The following is a 15,240-nucleotide window of genomic DNA, read 5'->3' as shown; positions in this document are numbered from 1 at the left end:
GCCTGCACTTCCAGAGTAGATGCAGCTACCCTGGTAGGGGTGGACGTACCAATGCAACACGCTTGGCAAGCACAGGTTTCACGTGCGAGTGCCCGGGCACGGGTACTCTGTGCTGTGTAGATGTGACCAAAGATACAACTAGAAAAGGAGGACTTGTGGCACCTTAGAGACTAACCAATTTATTTGAGCATAAGCTTTCGTGAGCTACAGCTCACTGCATCGGATGTAGCTCACGAAAGCTTATGCTCAAATAAATTGGTTAGTCTCTAAGGTGCCACAAGTCCTCCTTTTTGCAAATACAGACTAACACGGCTGTTACTCTGAAAGATACAACTGTTGTAGCTACCAAAAGCGTGGCACGAGATGTATTAAACAGGGAAAAGGGCAGCATAGCTTGAATGAGAGGCCTTAGTATAGTAGCAGTAAACCAGTGAAATGAGCAAGGGAGATTGGTTTGGAAAAGCCTGCCCTGGCAAGGCGTCTGGTATCACGGGTTTAATGGGATAGCCTGGCACAGAAGGGGTTAAACAGGCAGCTGAGCACCCAAACTTTGTTTGCACATGACCGTGTGACAGATTTCACACCAGTGGTTTGCATGTTTAGTGCTGGCCCAGCACTTTCTCAGTATTGTCTTTGCCCTCAAGGTCTGGGAAGAACCTTTCTCCTCTGAGGGTACCTTGACCTATTTACTCACCTGCCCTGATTGCAAGGGAAACACCTTCTTTCTTTTCTTTTCCTTCCCTGGCCACAAGTTCTGCTCTGCTCCTAAGATTTATTGCTGCCATCTAGTGGTGCTAAAAGGACAAGGCCTGATCATGACTGCCCCCCCCCACCAACACAGTGCGGGTCTGTGAAAAACGTATTGTTCCCCTGTAGATCTGTGCTTCTCGGTGAATGAAATGGCCTGTCCTGGCTGGAGGCTGCAGCCCTCATTTCCCATCTGGTGAAAGAGCCCCCCTGACTTTCAGCGTCTAAACTATCTTCACACAGATACCCGTAAGAAACTGGAGGAGCCATGGATTTTGTCTGAACACGATGTTGCTATCCGTGTCAGTCGGTGGGGTAGGTAGCTACAGGGAGACTTTGGAGAAACAGAGAGGCATTTTTTGTTGTTGGTATGGAACAACAAACAGGAAAGATTCTGGACTAGGCATTGCTTTGAGCAACTTCCGTTTTTGTTTCTAGTATATTTTTAGTGATGGTGACGTGCCTGGAGTTCCCTCCAACATTCACAGAACAGATGCACTGATGTGAGGTGGACACATACCTGGTGGAGACACCAAATATGGCAGGGAGAAGGGAGTTGAGTCTTCATGGTTCGGTCAATCCCCTTTTCTGAGAAGGATGCCCATTAGTGGTGATAGTGGTTTTTGATTGCAGACACCTTATCTACTGAGAATTAACTAGAGGTCTTTCAACTTCATTTCAGCTAGCTCACCCAACCACCATCCATCTTTGGTCACCACTTACTCATGTTGGATTCTAGCACAAAATTACCTCCATGCTTGGCACCTTTGGATGATAGGCAAGTACCATTGTTTCCTCGCTGCCAAAGGCTGATCTCTCAGGAACAGGCTTCAAGCATGTTGGTGAGGCAAGAAGGAGGAAGCTAGTGCTGCGACTTTCCAGGTTGCACCAGTTCTGCTGGTTACTAGAGATCGGACTGCCTCCTTCAAGGGTGCCAGTCCAGCACCTCTAACTACCACTGAGTCAGTTCTTCTTTCATAACTTCCCAATGATTGCATGCACTCTGCTATGGCTGTCTCTCCACTAATACAGAATCCCTTTCTTAGGTAGGAAAGGGTAGAGACAGGTGGGTCTAGCAACTCAAGCCAAATTAAGCCTAGGGGGGCTCCCATAGGACTCCTCAGTAGCTGGAGGAGGATGTTAACAGAAAGGAGAGAGGGGAATAAGAAACAGTGTGCTTTAACTGGAGATCGGGGTAACAAAATAACCCACGTTGCACTGAGAAGCTCAAGATGAACATGCCTCTAACCTGTCCCCATTTTTTGACTTTCTTACATCTTAGTCCTTGCTGGTGTTTCACTTTTATTATTTGTTATTTACATCATAAATGCTGAACCAAGAGAAACCCTCTTGAAGAATGTGGCTATTGGGCTGCTGATTTTTACAAGAATTCTGCTGGGAGTTGCTGGCTTGATGCAACCTGAGCCTGAAGTCCTCTCTAAACCCCTCAGGCCAAGTACAGAATGGGTCATGGCCCTGCAAGTGTCCTCCAGCCTGCCCTGCCAGCATCTTAACCTTGTTTATAGAAGCTCCCAGCCTCAGGGGGTGGGGAAGTGAAGAGAGGAGGGAAGATCAGTCTTTGGCTCAATTCAGGCCTGGAGTTCTCTGCTGAGACTGTCAGGGAGGCTGCTAATTAGGGTGGTGTTTTGGGGTGACATGGACAACTGTACACAGAACTGGGCTGACAGCTCCAAGCTCGGTTGTCATAGCCCACGAGATGCCAATGGCTTTGTTACAGCTGAACTCAATCAAAGCAGCATCCATCAGCATAGAGGCTCTGTATCCTACCCTGATCCCCCAAGCCACCCACTTATCCAGCCCTCATTTCAAGCTTCCTATGCTGCTATTTTTCTCATGTCCCTGATTTTGGGGTCATTGCCCACTGCTGGAGCTTGGCCAGGAGACATGATGCCACATGTTCTACCAACCCGGGAAACTACTGTAGGCCCGGGGTAAGCAAGAGATTCTCCCTGCACGTGGTGGGACAGATGCAGCTTTCAAGAGGAGCTTTGAAATTCTCAGGCTCCTGGCAGCTCTGGCTTAAAACCAGAGGCAGCTGGAGGTAGGGTAACAGGGCAGTTAACAGCTAGAGAACATTTGTGAAAAGAATTACAGCCAAAAGTGGAGGAAATAGTGAATAATAAGGCCCAGAGGCCACCATTCGGGCCTTCAATCATCTCCTCCAGTGAGGCTAACAGCAAAAGCAGCAGGAAGCGTTCCACTTCGCTGAAAACATGAAACTGGAGGAAGAAGTAACACAGAACAACAGAAGCTGAGAAAGGGATTTCAGATCCACTGTTCTGAGCCCAGCACCTGGCGCATGAAACTTAATCTAGAGAAATGCAGGAAGCACTAAGGGTCTTTAAAGAGGGCCATGGGAGAAGAGTGGAAGCTTCCTTAAAAGACTGTCTAAAGCAATAAAACCCAGAACTAAAGAATGGGACCAGTAGAGGGGAAAGCAGGTCTGGAAGTTATTTGGGAATTATGTACCTTTCTGCTCAGATGTTTAAAATACTTTGAAAGCTCAGGCACTTCATCACTGAAAGATCTTACCTTGGCAGCAGAAAGAGGACTGGATGGGACAGGCAGCCTTTTACCTTCATGCGGATTCCACTGCAAGGATCAAAAGTGGCCATCAGATTAAATCAAGGCAGCATTCTCAGATCTGGTCCTACTAGCCAGGTGTTTACACCACCACAGAAACGTAGTGGAGTGAGAGGGGCCAGTGCTAAAGCATTTCATTGAGACTGCACTTCACTCATGCCTAATGGGTGTTTCCTTTAGAACAAAGGAGACACTGCCAGTGGGGGAGATATTTGTTTTGGTGTCCAAGCACGGTCATGCCCCAGACTTGAAGACGCTCTAAACGTTGACGTGATTAAGATGGCCAAATACCGTGGTTGGTGGCACTGACAACCAAATGTGACTAAGACAGTTTCAAGTATGTTCCATCTTTACAGTGCCAGAACAGCATAGCTTTCTCAATGGTCATCACTTGAAACACATCCCACCCAGTCTACCTTGGAATAACCCTAGATAGATCTCATATAACTTAACCTTCTGAGGAAAACTGCATCCTGGTGAGGTCATGTAACCATCTGCTAAACAAATTGGTCAGCACTCTATGGGGAGGAAATGCTCAAACTCTCCAATCATCTGCTTTATCCCTGATACTCTGCAGCAGCATATGGTGCTCCAGTCTGGCTCCATTCATCCCATGTCAAGTTGGTGACACACAACTATATTCAACCATGCGCATTGTAACTGGCACGATTCGACCCACACTAATATCGTGGTTCCCCATATTAAGCAACATCGCTCCTCCACACATCTGGCGTGAGGATGCTACAGCCAGAATGGCTGAGAAGATCAGAGCAAACCCAAGCTGCTTTGACCACCCAAGAGGGCACTTATCAGTGAGGTACCCATTGTGGGCCCACTTGCCCTGCTCAGATTTCTCTGTGATATCACTGTAGCGAGAAGAATGTTCTGTAGCAGAGGTCAGAAACCAGTCTCTTGTAACTGACCTGACCATGTGTGTACCTGGCTTTGATTTGCCGTGCCGGTCCTGGGCCCTTCTGAACCGATTTTGAATGGGCTGGGGTCTATATGCAGCTAGGCTTCACACTAGAGGCTAATGAAAGGATGCCACCTGTGACTGCGGCCAAAGACGGATAATGTCACACATCACTCACAACTGCTCTCTGACCAGATTTGAGGGTGGTCTGAGGGCTCCGCACTTTGCTGATGAGGTGGTGGCAAATAAGGCAAGCTCCACATCAGATAAGAAGTGGGGGAAGAGGAAAAGAAAGGGTCTCTTGAGCTACTACTGCAGTATCTTGTGGCAAAGTAATTTTAAACTTAACCCTTCTGTGGTGGCTCTGCCTTGTAGAACTTAGTTCTTTCAAGTGCCACCATTCCATCAGGATGTCTCAGCTATCTGGAGCAGTAACTTTAAGTGGTACCACCCTGCAGAGCTTGTTGCCAGCGAGGTAACCAGTAGCCCAAATGATACCATGCAATGAATGAGTTTTTTAAAAAGCCTTTCACCTTGAAGGCTGATACCGATGTGGAATTGACTCTTGTCCTCAGAGGAAAGAGTTGGGAGTGGAAGGTGGGGTGATGCTCTCATGGGGGTAGTTTTCACCTGGGAGAAAGCCATTCAGCCACAGAAATACCCTTTTTTGGCCTGTAGAAATTCTCAGGTTAGAACTGAGCTGGCTCTCCCTTTCTGAGCTCCAGCAACCAGCCAGGAATTGTTTTTACTCTGGGAAGTGAGATGTAGTCAGTGTATTATATGTAAGCTCTTTGGGGCTGTCTCTTTGTTCTGGGTTTGTACACCACTTAGCACAATGGCGGCATGGTCCAGGCCTGGGAGTTTTGGGTGCTGCCTACAACTAATAGATCTTAGAGCTCTGCCATGCACTGTATGAAGGAAGGTGATAAGAGTCACTTAACAGATGGACAAACTGATGTGCAGGGAGGTGAAGTTACTTGCCCAAGGCTACACAGTAGATCAATGGCACAGCTGGTACTAGACCCCAAGTCCAATTCCCAGTCTAGTGCTCTACTCCCAGAATTGAGAATTGAGATCCTCTAACCTCTGGAAATCCAGTTGGTGCATCTTTGCAGCGGAAGCCTTGCAAGACGTCTTCTATTCACTGGTTTCAGCGAAGAGTCTCACCCCAGCTTCTCAGGGCATTTTGATTCTCACACTAAGTACAAACAGGAAGCCCAGCAACGGACACGTGAAGGTTAGTATTTTCTGGTGGAAGATGGCTCAAGTTTTAATTCAAGAACTCCATTGCTCAGGCTAAGTTTTATTTAACCAAAAGCAATTTGTTCTGTTCAAGGCACACCCTTCTTTTGAGCCAGAGAGAATCTTGCTGCTGGGGACTTTTTGCTTCGTGTCCTGAAATAGCAACAGCAAGAAGCACCTTTCTTCAGAACTTCGGTCTTTTAAGAAACGAACATGAGAGAGCTGGGCAGGGTTGTGGTTTCATTTATTGAAGGCTGGGTTATACAATTTCGTCTTTCACATCCTCATTGTAATTCAGGTTCCCTAAATAAAAACACAGCGCTGGTGCTGCAGCAAATCATACTGCCAAGATCAGACTGTCTGAACTGTGGAACATTAAGTCAGACCTTCTTTGTCCAAAGTAGACACAAATGCAAGCACATTTACCAACCTTAGTACAACCTGGTGTACAACAGGGGAGTCACTGGAATCGGGGCACCAAGGAGGGGGAGGAGGCGGAGAGGGAACTATTTCATTATGCACAGAAGGAATGTTTCCTGTATAGTAGAAATAGCTTCACTTCTACATCAGGAAAGTTCCACCTTTTGGGGTGGAACTCAGCTGCTCCGACACCCGCAGACATGACATAAGGGTACACCTCCTGCCTACAATGCCACAGTTCAGAAAGCCAATCAGAGCAGAGCTGCTAACCTGACAACAGATGTCCTCTTAGCTTCAGCTCACACCTGCAAAACACTGGGCTGACCAAGGAAGAAGGCCCTCAGCACTCCCATTCCCTTTCTGCAGGCAGCAGGGACAAACAGCGGTAGTCCAGGGCATGCATGCCATTGCCCGTATTGACCGTGCTTTGTGAAGTATGACAGTGAAATCTCATTGGTGCAGAATTTCTATGGTCAACAGAGAACGGCCTGGGCTTCTACGGATTCATCCAAGAAGCGAACACAAGACATTCCCCTCACGGCACTCCTCAAACTGTTGGAAAAGGGGCAATTTCTTCCATCTAGTTTACTGACCATTGCAGCTTCTGCACTGAGTGTACAAGGCCGTTGGAGAAACTCAGTATTCTTGTCAAAGAGAGCCAAGCGTTATGCGATTAAGGACTCGATTGAGGATGCATTTAATTTTGTTTCCTTTGCTTTACCCAATTAGGAAATCTCAATGATTTTTTTGTTTAAGGGATTATTTAGAGGCGATTAGGTAATGACTGGCTGCAAAGCTACGTTCACTGGGGCAGCTGGAGCAGCACCGACTGGCCTGACGGAAGGTAGGTGATGTTGCGGGACCGTGAGAGCTGGTAAGCGATGTCTTCGGCTGCCTCCAGCTTGCGGAGTTCAATCAGGCCGTCACCAGCTGCGGTCAGCGAGGTGGCAACCAGCTCGGCCGCGATGGAGTCCCCCTCAGCAGTAATGACAGCTGCCTTTTTCTGCTGCTCAGCCTGCAAGGGAAGTGAAAAAGATGGACTGAAGAACCTGAAAAGCAGGAGGAAAATGCAGCTGCCGTCCTTGGTGATTTAAGACCTGAGCTTCCCCTCTCCCGCACAAACAGCCTTAACAAGGGAGCTCAGCCAGGTCATTAACGGACAAGGAAAGAGGAATACTGGGAAGGTAAGAGATCCCAGGTAAAGGTGCACAGACTTGCTTCGTTACCTTCTTACAACTGGAATGGTTAGTTTCACTTTGTTTCCATTCAGTTTCACTTTCAGCATGGGTCAACATGAAACTTGTGTTTCCAACACTGCTCAGGAGTTTTTAAACAAGACTATTTTCTATTGAAACTTACCATGCTTTTTGCTCAGATCAGCCAAGGATCTCCCAGTACAATGCAAAGAATTAAGCCACACAGCACCCACCTGAAGTAGGTACTATGCCCATTCTCCAGACTGGCACATGGAGAGCTTACTCGACTGTTTCAAAGATTGAGCAAGTAAGAAGCAGAATCTGAGCGCCCTCAATCTCTCACCCCAGCTCTTGCAAGAGAGGACAGTCCCCCCTTTAAAAAACCTCCAGAGAACATTGCTATTCAGTAAGTTTGGTAAAAACACCACAGCTGATTTCAGAAGAGTGGAAGCTTCGGAGTGTGACTTAAGAACAGATTGAGCCTGTCCGTTCTGTGGCAGGAATTCCTGGTCAGAGCAGTCTTAAACGCTTCAGACCATTGGACAAATGAATGTTACTAGTCAGGGTAGGAACTGGATGACATTGGAGTCAGTCCGCAGCCTAAAGTCGTCCACGGGCACTCACCTTTTCCACTATGAATCTGGCTCTCTCTGCTTCCTGCTGGGCCACCTGCTTCAATTCTACTGCCTCCGTGAACTCCTTCCCAAAGGTCAGATGTGTCTGGGGCAGGGGAGGAGAGAAATGAACAAGATGAGAGTACCCATTAGGACAGTTCTGCTGCTAGGAACCACTCACCATCCGACAGGCAGGAAACCTGCCTGTATCACTGAAGCTGGAGGAGAGAAGCGGAAGGAGGTTCCTCTTCCTCAGAGATCTTATTTGGTACACTGGACCAAGAAGGAGAGCCACACCATGTTCTACAGTCTGAACTCAGATCAGATGGAAACAGGCATAGCTCCATTGATGTGAATAGAACAGCAGCCTCTTCAATCAGGTTTGACTCAGTTTCTCCCTTCAACTGGTTTCTGTTTTGAATTTAATGGGTGGTGGGGTGGGGGACAGAGCTGTAAAGCATTTACTAAGTAAAACCACCTAACGCAAAAAAAAAAAAAAAAAAAAAATCTGGGTAATGGAATCCTCCCACAGTAGGCTTTAGACAAAGAAACATGACACTAGCCTCCCAGAAAAAGCCTATTGTAACTTCCCAATGCAGCCAGTAGGTGGAGCTCATTGTAGGTCAAGCTGTCCTGAAACTGACCTACCCTTCCCGCTCAATTCTGTACTTGTATTCTCAGCACACTGTTTGAACAGCTGCACTCTGCCGAGATGCAATGGGGAAAAGGTGAGCCTCCCTCAGCAGCATGTTCAGAAGGCAGCCGCATCAGGCAGAAAGAGCCAATACTCACTTCCAGGAGGGAAATACTGGGACAGGGAACACACCTCACCAAGAGAGTGTTTTTCTAAGGAACACATCCTGCACATCCAAAGCCAAGTCCAGAGTATGCTCTGATAGCCTATCGTAGGGAAATCCCAGGAAGCAATGCACGTAATAAAGGGCCAGATGACAAAGGGTTTCAGTTTACAACAAGCACTAGAGCAGAGCTCACTTCAAGGATGGTCTCAGAACAGGGGGCAGCTAGGAGGAGGAATTAATTATTGACAGAAAACTGAAGGGAAAGATGCCAAACAAGGTTTGGATTTTTTTTACTGGGTGCTCAGGGTCCTGTAGCTTGTCCTTCTGCAGGCTTACAGAAGCCCTGGTGAGAGATCCCCTTACGCACATCTAGGGCCTTCCACAAGAATCCCTAAACAGTTTATAAACAGAGGCACAGTTGCCAGCCAGCAAGTCAGTATGGGCCAGGTCCTCAAGGATTTGCTCAAGTCACAGTAACTCAACAACAGAGCCGTTGACAGTAACTTTAACTATCAGCACCCTGTCCTAGCCACTGATGGTATGTCTACACTGCAAAAAAACCCAAAAACCCGTGACACCAAGGGTCAGCTCCCACGTCAGCTGACATGGGGCTAGACTCTGCAGGGCTAAAAATAGCAGTGTAGACCAGGAGTTCTCACACTGGGGGTCAGGACCCCTCAGGGGGTCGTGAGGTTATTACATGGGAGGGTCATGAGCTGTCAGCCTCCACCCCAAACCCTGCTTCGCCTCCAGCATTTATAATGGTGTTAATTAAAAAGGTTTTTTAATTTATAAGGGGTGGGGGTTGCACTCAGAGGCTTGCTATGTGAAAGGGGTCACCAGTACAAAAGTTTGAGAATCACTGGTGTAGATGTTTGGGCTCCAGCACAAGCCCCGAGACACCACCCCCATGCAGAGTCTAGCCCCACAGCTTGAGTCAGCTGACTCAGGCCAGACATGCGTATTTTATTGCAGTGTAGACTTACCCAATGCATCACATTCCTCCCCCGACACTGGATTAAAAACCACAAGTCCCAGTCTTCAGTCCCCTGCTCTAGCTACCCCGCTACACTCTCACTGGCTCTTATCTGAGCAGACTCCTAAAAAGAGAGAGCTCTTACCAAGGAAACGTCATCTAGGATGAGGCCAAAGGTATCTGCTCGCTCCGTGAGGTCTTCACTCACTTGCCTGGACACCAGCTCTCTCTGTGTGATCAGCTCTCCTGCGTCAAAACGAGCCTGAAGCCAGGACGGGCAGCAGAAGTGAGGGGGAAATAGACATGCAAAAACAACATGCAGATTCTAACGAAGGAAAGCTCACAATATCTTGAGCTTCTCCACCCAGCTTTCCCCAGCACAGACAAGGAGGTTTTGGAGGTTGCAGCCTAAAAGAGAATTCCAGCCCTTTTCAGTTGGTGTCTACTTGCAACTGATTTTCAAGGACACTCTTTGTGCCCCTTATGCCATACCCTATTATACCAGTACAGTTCCTGCTGCTATTCCCCCTTTCCATCCAATTCCTATCATCCTTTGTTCTTCCTTCTCTTGTCCCCGTCCCAGCCCCCACCCACACTCCCCTTTCTTTTTTCTCCCTATGGTGTGTTTGTAACGTGTGGCTCCTCTCCCTCCACTTTCCAGAAGGCCACATGTTTTTGCAGCTTAATGCTATAAGACTGGGGAAGAGAAGCCTAGGTTGGGGAGGGGGCTGCCTGAAGCTTCTTGATAGCCAGCTAGGAGAGCTGAGAGGGAAGGTGAGCAGTTTTCAAGGAGCTGCCTGCGCCCGATGCCAAGGGGTGTAGCAAACAGGTGTGCAGAGTGCATGTAAATCAGGGTTCATTCAGCTTTCCTCAGATCCTGCACACACACCCCGACCCCCAGATTAATCTGGTGTCCCCACACCCAAAGAGCAGGAAATGCTGAGTTACCTGTTCCATTGAATGAAACAGGCTCCCATCAATTCTTTAAGCACAAGCTACAGCAGTGACTGCCCAGCAGGGCCTACATGATAGTGTGCGAGCTGTACTGAAAGTACTCAGTGGGTGAGTTTAAGTACTGTACATACAGAGGTGGGAAGAGGGACTCCCTTTGCTGGAGAGGCTGGGAAGCCCCACAGCAATTCGAGGCTGGAGAGGGGGCTGAAGATAGCCCCACTCAAGAGTGAACAGTTTTGAGGAGCACCAAAATGAACTCAGCTCCCCATCATGTTCGACAAGACTGTATCTGACGCAACTATCAACTCTTCCCAAACGGGGATGGCAGAGAAGCAAACAGCAGTATGACCATCTTCATTCTCTGGAGGACAACTTGCAGGAGGGTGTCTCTAGTCTGAAGCATTGAATGATCCATGCTAAATTAGGTCTCTCACTGCTAGAGGAAGATCACAGCATCACAACTGGCACAAACCATTGCATGGTCCTTACCACAACAGACTTCAGGATCTCGGTGGTGATGGACGGTAATACGCGCTCGTCATAATCCTCCCCGAGGCTAGTGAAAATTCGAGGTAACTGGGCAGCAACTGGTCTAAACAAGATACGCAGTGTGATGTTCACATTCTGTAGATCTGCAGAGATAGGTGCATGAGTTAGACAACATATCACAGGGACAAGGGATAGCATGTGATTGCTCTTTCACCGAACAGGGAAGGACAAATGTGTTCAGATCTCTTCCCTCCCCCAAAGTTTGCTCTCCTGCCCAATTTGTCCTTCTGTCGTCTCTTTCACTGGGGATCTCAACACCTTTTACAAACATGACTTAACCTTTGTCTTGCTTCTGAGGCTGGGAATTATTTACCCTACTCTACATATGGGGAAACTGTCTTTAAAGGACAACCTGAAGGCCTGAGGAAGGGGTTCCCTATCACTACCCATCACAGAACAGACTGCTGGCAGAGGCCACATGCCAGACTGATGCCAGCACCCATAGAATTCCCATACCAGAAAGGACAAGAGCCCAATCCTGATTATGATTTTCTGTAAGGATACAGACCATGAAAATCAGGCCTTACCATTCCTCTGGCCCTGCCTACTTAGCCCTATTTTGTCCCAGGGATCCCATCCCTGTTAGTTTACTTTACTAAGTCACCCAAAAGCAACATGAGAATAAGGGACAGGACATATGATCAAAGAGGTGCTTCGAGGAGCTACAATCTCGTAGGGCCTTAACTTTGAGGCACTATCCTGCGAGGCACTGAAACCCTTCTGCCATTACCTTCATGGGGAGTACAAGGCAGCCAGCGTTTTGCAGAACTGAGCCCTAGTTGACATGGGCACTAAGGGTATGTCTACACAAGCTGGCATGGACTAGCCTCGGGTGTCTAATTGCAGTGTTGACGTACCCTAAGGGACTCTGAGTGAACACCACCAATGTTGCTCTCACAGCTGCCACAGCTGCCACTTGCCCAGAACGCTCACCTTTGCTGCCAGTGATGACAGGGACATTACGTGGGCGGGAACGACAATCAAAGATGATTGGTTTCTGTACCCAGGGGATGAGAAAGTGGGTTCCTTCTCCTACCACCACATCTTGAACACCACGGAATCGATCAAAGATAACGGCTCTGTGTCCTCCATCGACTAGAGGAGAAAAAAGAGCACATCAAATACAACTTTAACCATTACCATTGATCATACGTTACACATTACCAAAACACTTCACAGAGGATATCAGAGGCCTATCCACATTAGTTAAGCCTCTCCAACTCCCAGGGGCTAATCAAGTATTCTTATTTTACATGGGGAAACTGAGGTACAAATAAGTTAAGTCACTTGCCCAAAGTCAATCATGTCAGTCAGCAGGAGAGCAAACAAAAAAACAACTTCTGGCTCCTAGTCCCCTACTTTCAATCACTAGACCAGTCTCCTTTCAAGAGCACCACAGGAGACAGTTTTCTAGGCAGGAGATTTGATTCTCTGTTTTTCTGCACCTTGTGTCGTCAGCTACACTGGTATCAAATACTAGAAGTTAAGAATGCTAATGTCGTACACCCATTTTGCCCTGGTGTGAGTGACAACACAAGGAGCAGAGCAACCAAAAATGAAGGCCAGGAAGGCCAATTAATTAGTTCTCCCAATCCTCAGAGTAGCTGATCTTAAGAACTATCCCAAGGCAAGTTTATACTCTCTTATAAATATCTCAGCTTCACTAATTTTTAGTAGAGAAAGATTATTTCAGCTCCATCTCTTCTGCTCCTCACCATTATAGAGAGCGGAGTTGACAACTCCCCCTGCAATGGCTAATCCCAAACCAAATTTGCCAATGTTCTCAAAGAGTCTGGAAGCCATTTGTCAGTCCAACTGCAGCCTCTTTGCAGAGTCACACCTGCAAAAATCCAGTAAACATATTAGAAAGGTACTACACAAGGAGCCTAGGTTTTCCCCTCTCTCTCTGTAGGACGGAGCAATAAATAACTCCCATCCCCACTGACAGCATTCATCACAGCAGGAATAGCTGCAGCCCCAGGCTCCCGTCCCAGTCAGATCTCACCTCAATCCTAGTTGAAGGTTGTCCCCCTCCCACGGGAACGCCGCTTTCCTTCACCGCACCCGCTGGTCCCACAAATCCCCTTGCATAGCCCAACACCTCAGACTAGCCTCTCCGTGGAGCTCCCCTTCCCTTATCCTAGGGCTCCAGACTCCCAGAGCTCAGACCCTGCAAAGGCCACAGATTTCAATCCACTCCACGCCCCCACACCAGGGTAAGGCCCTGAAATGCTCCTCCTCTCCTCACCGTACCCTGCTTCCTTCCAGAGACATCCCATCACTAGGGCTCCCCTGCTTTGTCCTCCCCCACAGGGCCTCCAAATCCTGCCCCCCACCCTTCCCCCGGCACCAGCCCCCAAGCTAGCCAGCCTCCCACATTCCCCTCCTTCCCAACTCCCCCAGGGCCCTCCAACCCCCCTTCCCCAGCACCCCAGTCCCGCTCCCCCAGGGCCCCCCAGTCCCCTCCTCCTCCTCCAGCCCCACATCTCTTCCTTCCCAACTCCCTCAGGGCCCTCCCCAACCCCCCCTCCCTCCTCCAGCCCCGCTCCTCCCCCTCCAGCCCCACATCTCTTCCTTCCCAACTCCCCCAGGGCCCTCCAACCCCCCCCTCCCTCCTCCAGCCCCGCTCCTCCCCCTCCAGCCCCACATCTCTTCCTTCCCAACTCCCCCAGGGCCCTCCCTCCTCCAGCCCCGCTCCTCCCCCTCCAGCCCCACATCTCTTCCTTCCCAACTCCCCCAGGGCCCTCCCTCCTCCAGCCCCGCTCCTCCCCCTCCAGCCCCACATCTCTTCCTTCCCAACTCCCCCAGGGCCCTCCCTCCTCCAGCCCCGCTCCTCCCCCTCCAGCCCCACATCTCTTCCTTCCCAACTCCCCCAGGGACCTCCAACCCCCCCCTCCCTCCTCCAGCCCCGCTCCCCATAGGGCCCTGCAACCCCCGTCCCCAGCCCCGCTCCGCCTCCAACCCCCAGGGCCCTGCAACCCCCCCCCGTTCTCCAACCCCCTCCCGCAGGGCCCTCCAACCCCGCTTCCCAGCCCTCCATCCTCCTCCAGCTCCCTCAACCCCGCCCCCCCCACAGCCCCGCTCTCCCGCCAAAGGAGGCCCCACTCCCAGCTCCCATCCCCCCGGGTGGGCGGGGCGACTCACGCGCTCCGGTTCTGGCCCCCGCCCCGGCAGGGACCGAACCGAACCGAACCCCCACCTACCCCCTCCCCCGCTCACCTTCGGCCACAGCCCTGACCTCCACATGAAAGGCCAGCCAACAGCGCTTGCGCAGTCCTCTGCCAGCGCGTCTCATTGGCTCCCGCAGGCGCAAAGCACTCTGGGATTCGTAGTTCTCCGGCCGCTTCCTGCTCGCCCCTCTCCGGCGAGGCCGAAGCTGGCTAGACTACAATATCCGGCAGGCCGCGTCCTGGCTCTCCCGCGGAGCAAAGTCTCTCTCTCTATTGGCCTCGGCCCTGCCTCGCTAGGCGCACGGCTTCTTGGGAATTGTAGTCCTGCCGCGGGGGATGCACGTGTTGGCGGAGCTGGTGCCTGAGGGGGTTCGGGTTTGGCTTGGGCTTGGCTCTCCTCTGTTCTCTCCCGCCCGGTGCCAGGCAGCCAGTGTGATGGGCAAAGAGCCATGCTCCAGCCCACGCCACACTTCTCTGCCAGGCAGGGAATCCTGCAAAAGACCATGACCAACCAACCGCCTCCCCCATTTCTCTGCAGGGCAGGGGTTCCCCAAAAGGACCATGCTCCAACTCCCCTCTCAACTTCTCTGCTGGGCAGGGCTTCCCCAAAAGGGCCATGCTCCAACCCCCCTCTCAACTTCTCTGCTGGGCAGGGGTTCCCCAAAAGGACCAACCCCCCTGTAAACTTCTCTGCCGGGCAGAGGTTCCCCAAAAGGACGATCTAACCTGACTGTAGCACAAAAAGGCCCCTTCAAAGAGTCATTATAGCACTGCCCTAGAGCGCTCTTTCTTGTAAAGGGATCCCCAGAAGGGGATTTCTGCTCCCCCCAGAAAACTCTGTGGAGTCAGGCTGTCACCAGAAAGGTCGATGCTTCAACCCTCAACCACCTAGCTGCTCAAGGTAAAGAGGCTTCTTCAGGGTGCAGTGCTCTGATGTCCCTCCACTCGCATGCCTTCTGCAAGGTAAGTGTGTCCCTAGGAAAGGTCATATTCCCCACTCCTACCAAAACCTTTTGGCCAAGTCAGGGAATTCCTGTCCCAAACCTGACTTTATT

The 15,240-nt window shown here is 50.1% G+C and overlaps 1 protein-coding gene across 2 annotated transcripts; it reads right to left on the bottom strand.

Moving 5' to 3' along the window:
- Positions 1-5,718: 5,718 nt before the first annotated feature.
- Positions 5,719-14,359, bottom strand: PHB1 (prohibitin 1). 2 transcript variants are annotated; one of them, XM_074940594.1, is made up of 7 exons: positions 14,235-14,359; positions 12,731-12,855; positions 11,949-12,110; positions 10,956-11,098; positions 9,658-9,774; positions 7,747-7,842; positions 5,719-6,941 (listed from the first exon to the last, which is right to left on the bottom strand). In XM_074940594.1, the coding sequence occupies exons 2-7, from the start codon at positions 12,816-12,818 to the stop codon at positions 6,729-6,731; spliced, it is 819 nt and encodes a 272-aa protein (XP_074796695.1). In that variant the 5' UTR covers positions 12,819-12,855; positions 14,235-14,359; the 3' UTR covers positions 5,719-6,728. The 2 variants fall into 2 exon arrangements, with proteins under 2 accessions (XP_074796695.1, XP_074796696.1); XM_074940595.1 differs by having other exon boundaries at positions 14,219-14,237.
- Between the last annotated feature and the right edge of the window lie 881 nt (positions 14,360-15,240).

The sequence above is a fragment of the Natator depressus genome, chromosome 27 (genome assembly GCF_965152275.1).
Source record: "Natator depressus isolate rNatDep1 chromosome 27, rNatDep2.hap1, whole genome shotgun sequence".
Lineage (NCBI taxonomy): Eukaryota > Metazoa > Chordata > Testudines > Cheloniidae > Natator > Natator depressus.
The sequence above is the reverse complement of the archived record's forward strand: the minus strand, read 5'-3'. Positions and strand labels throughout refer to the sequence as shown.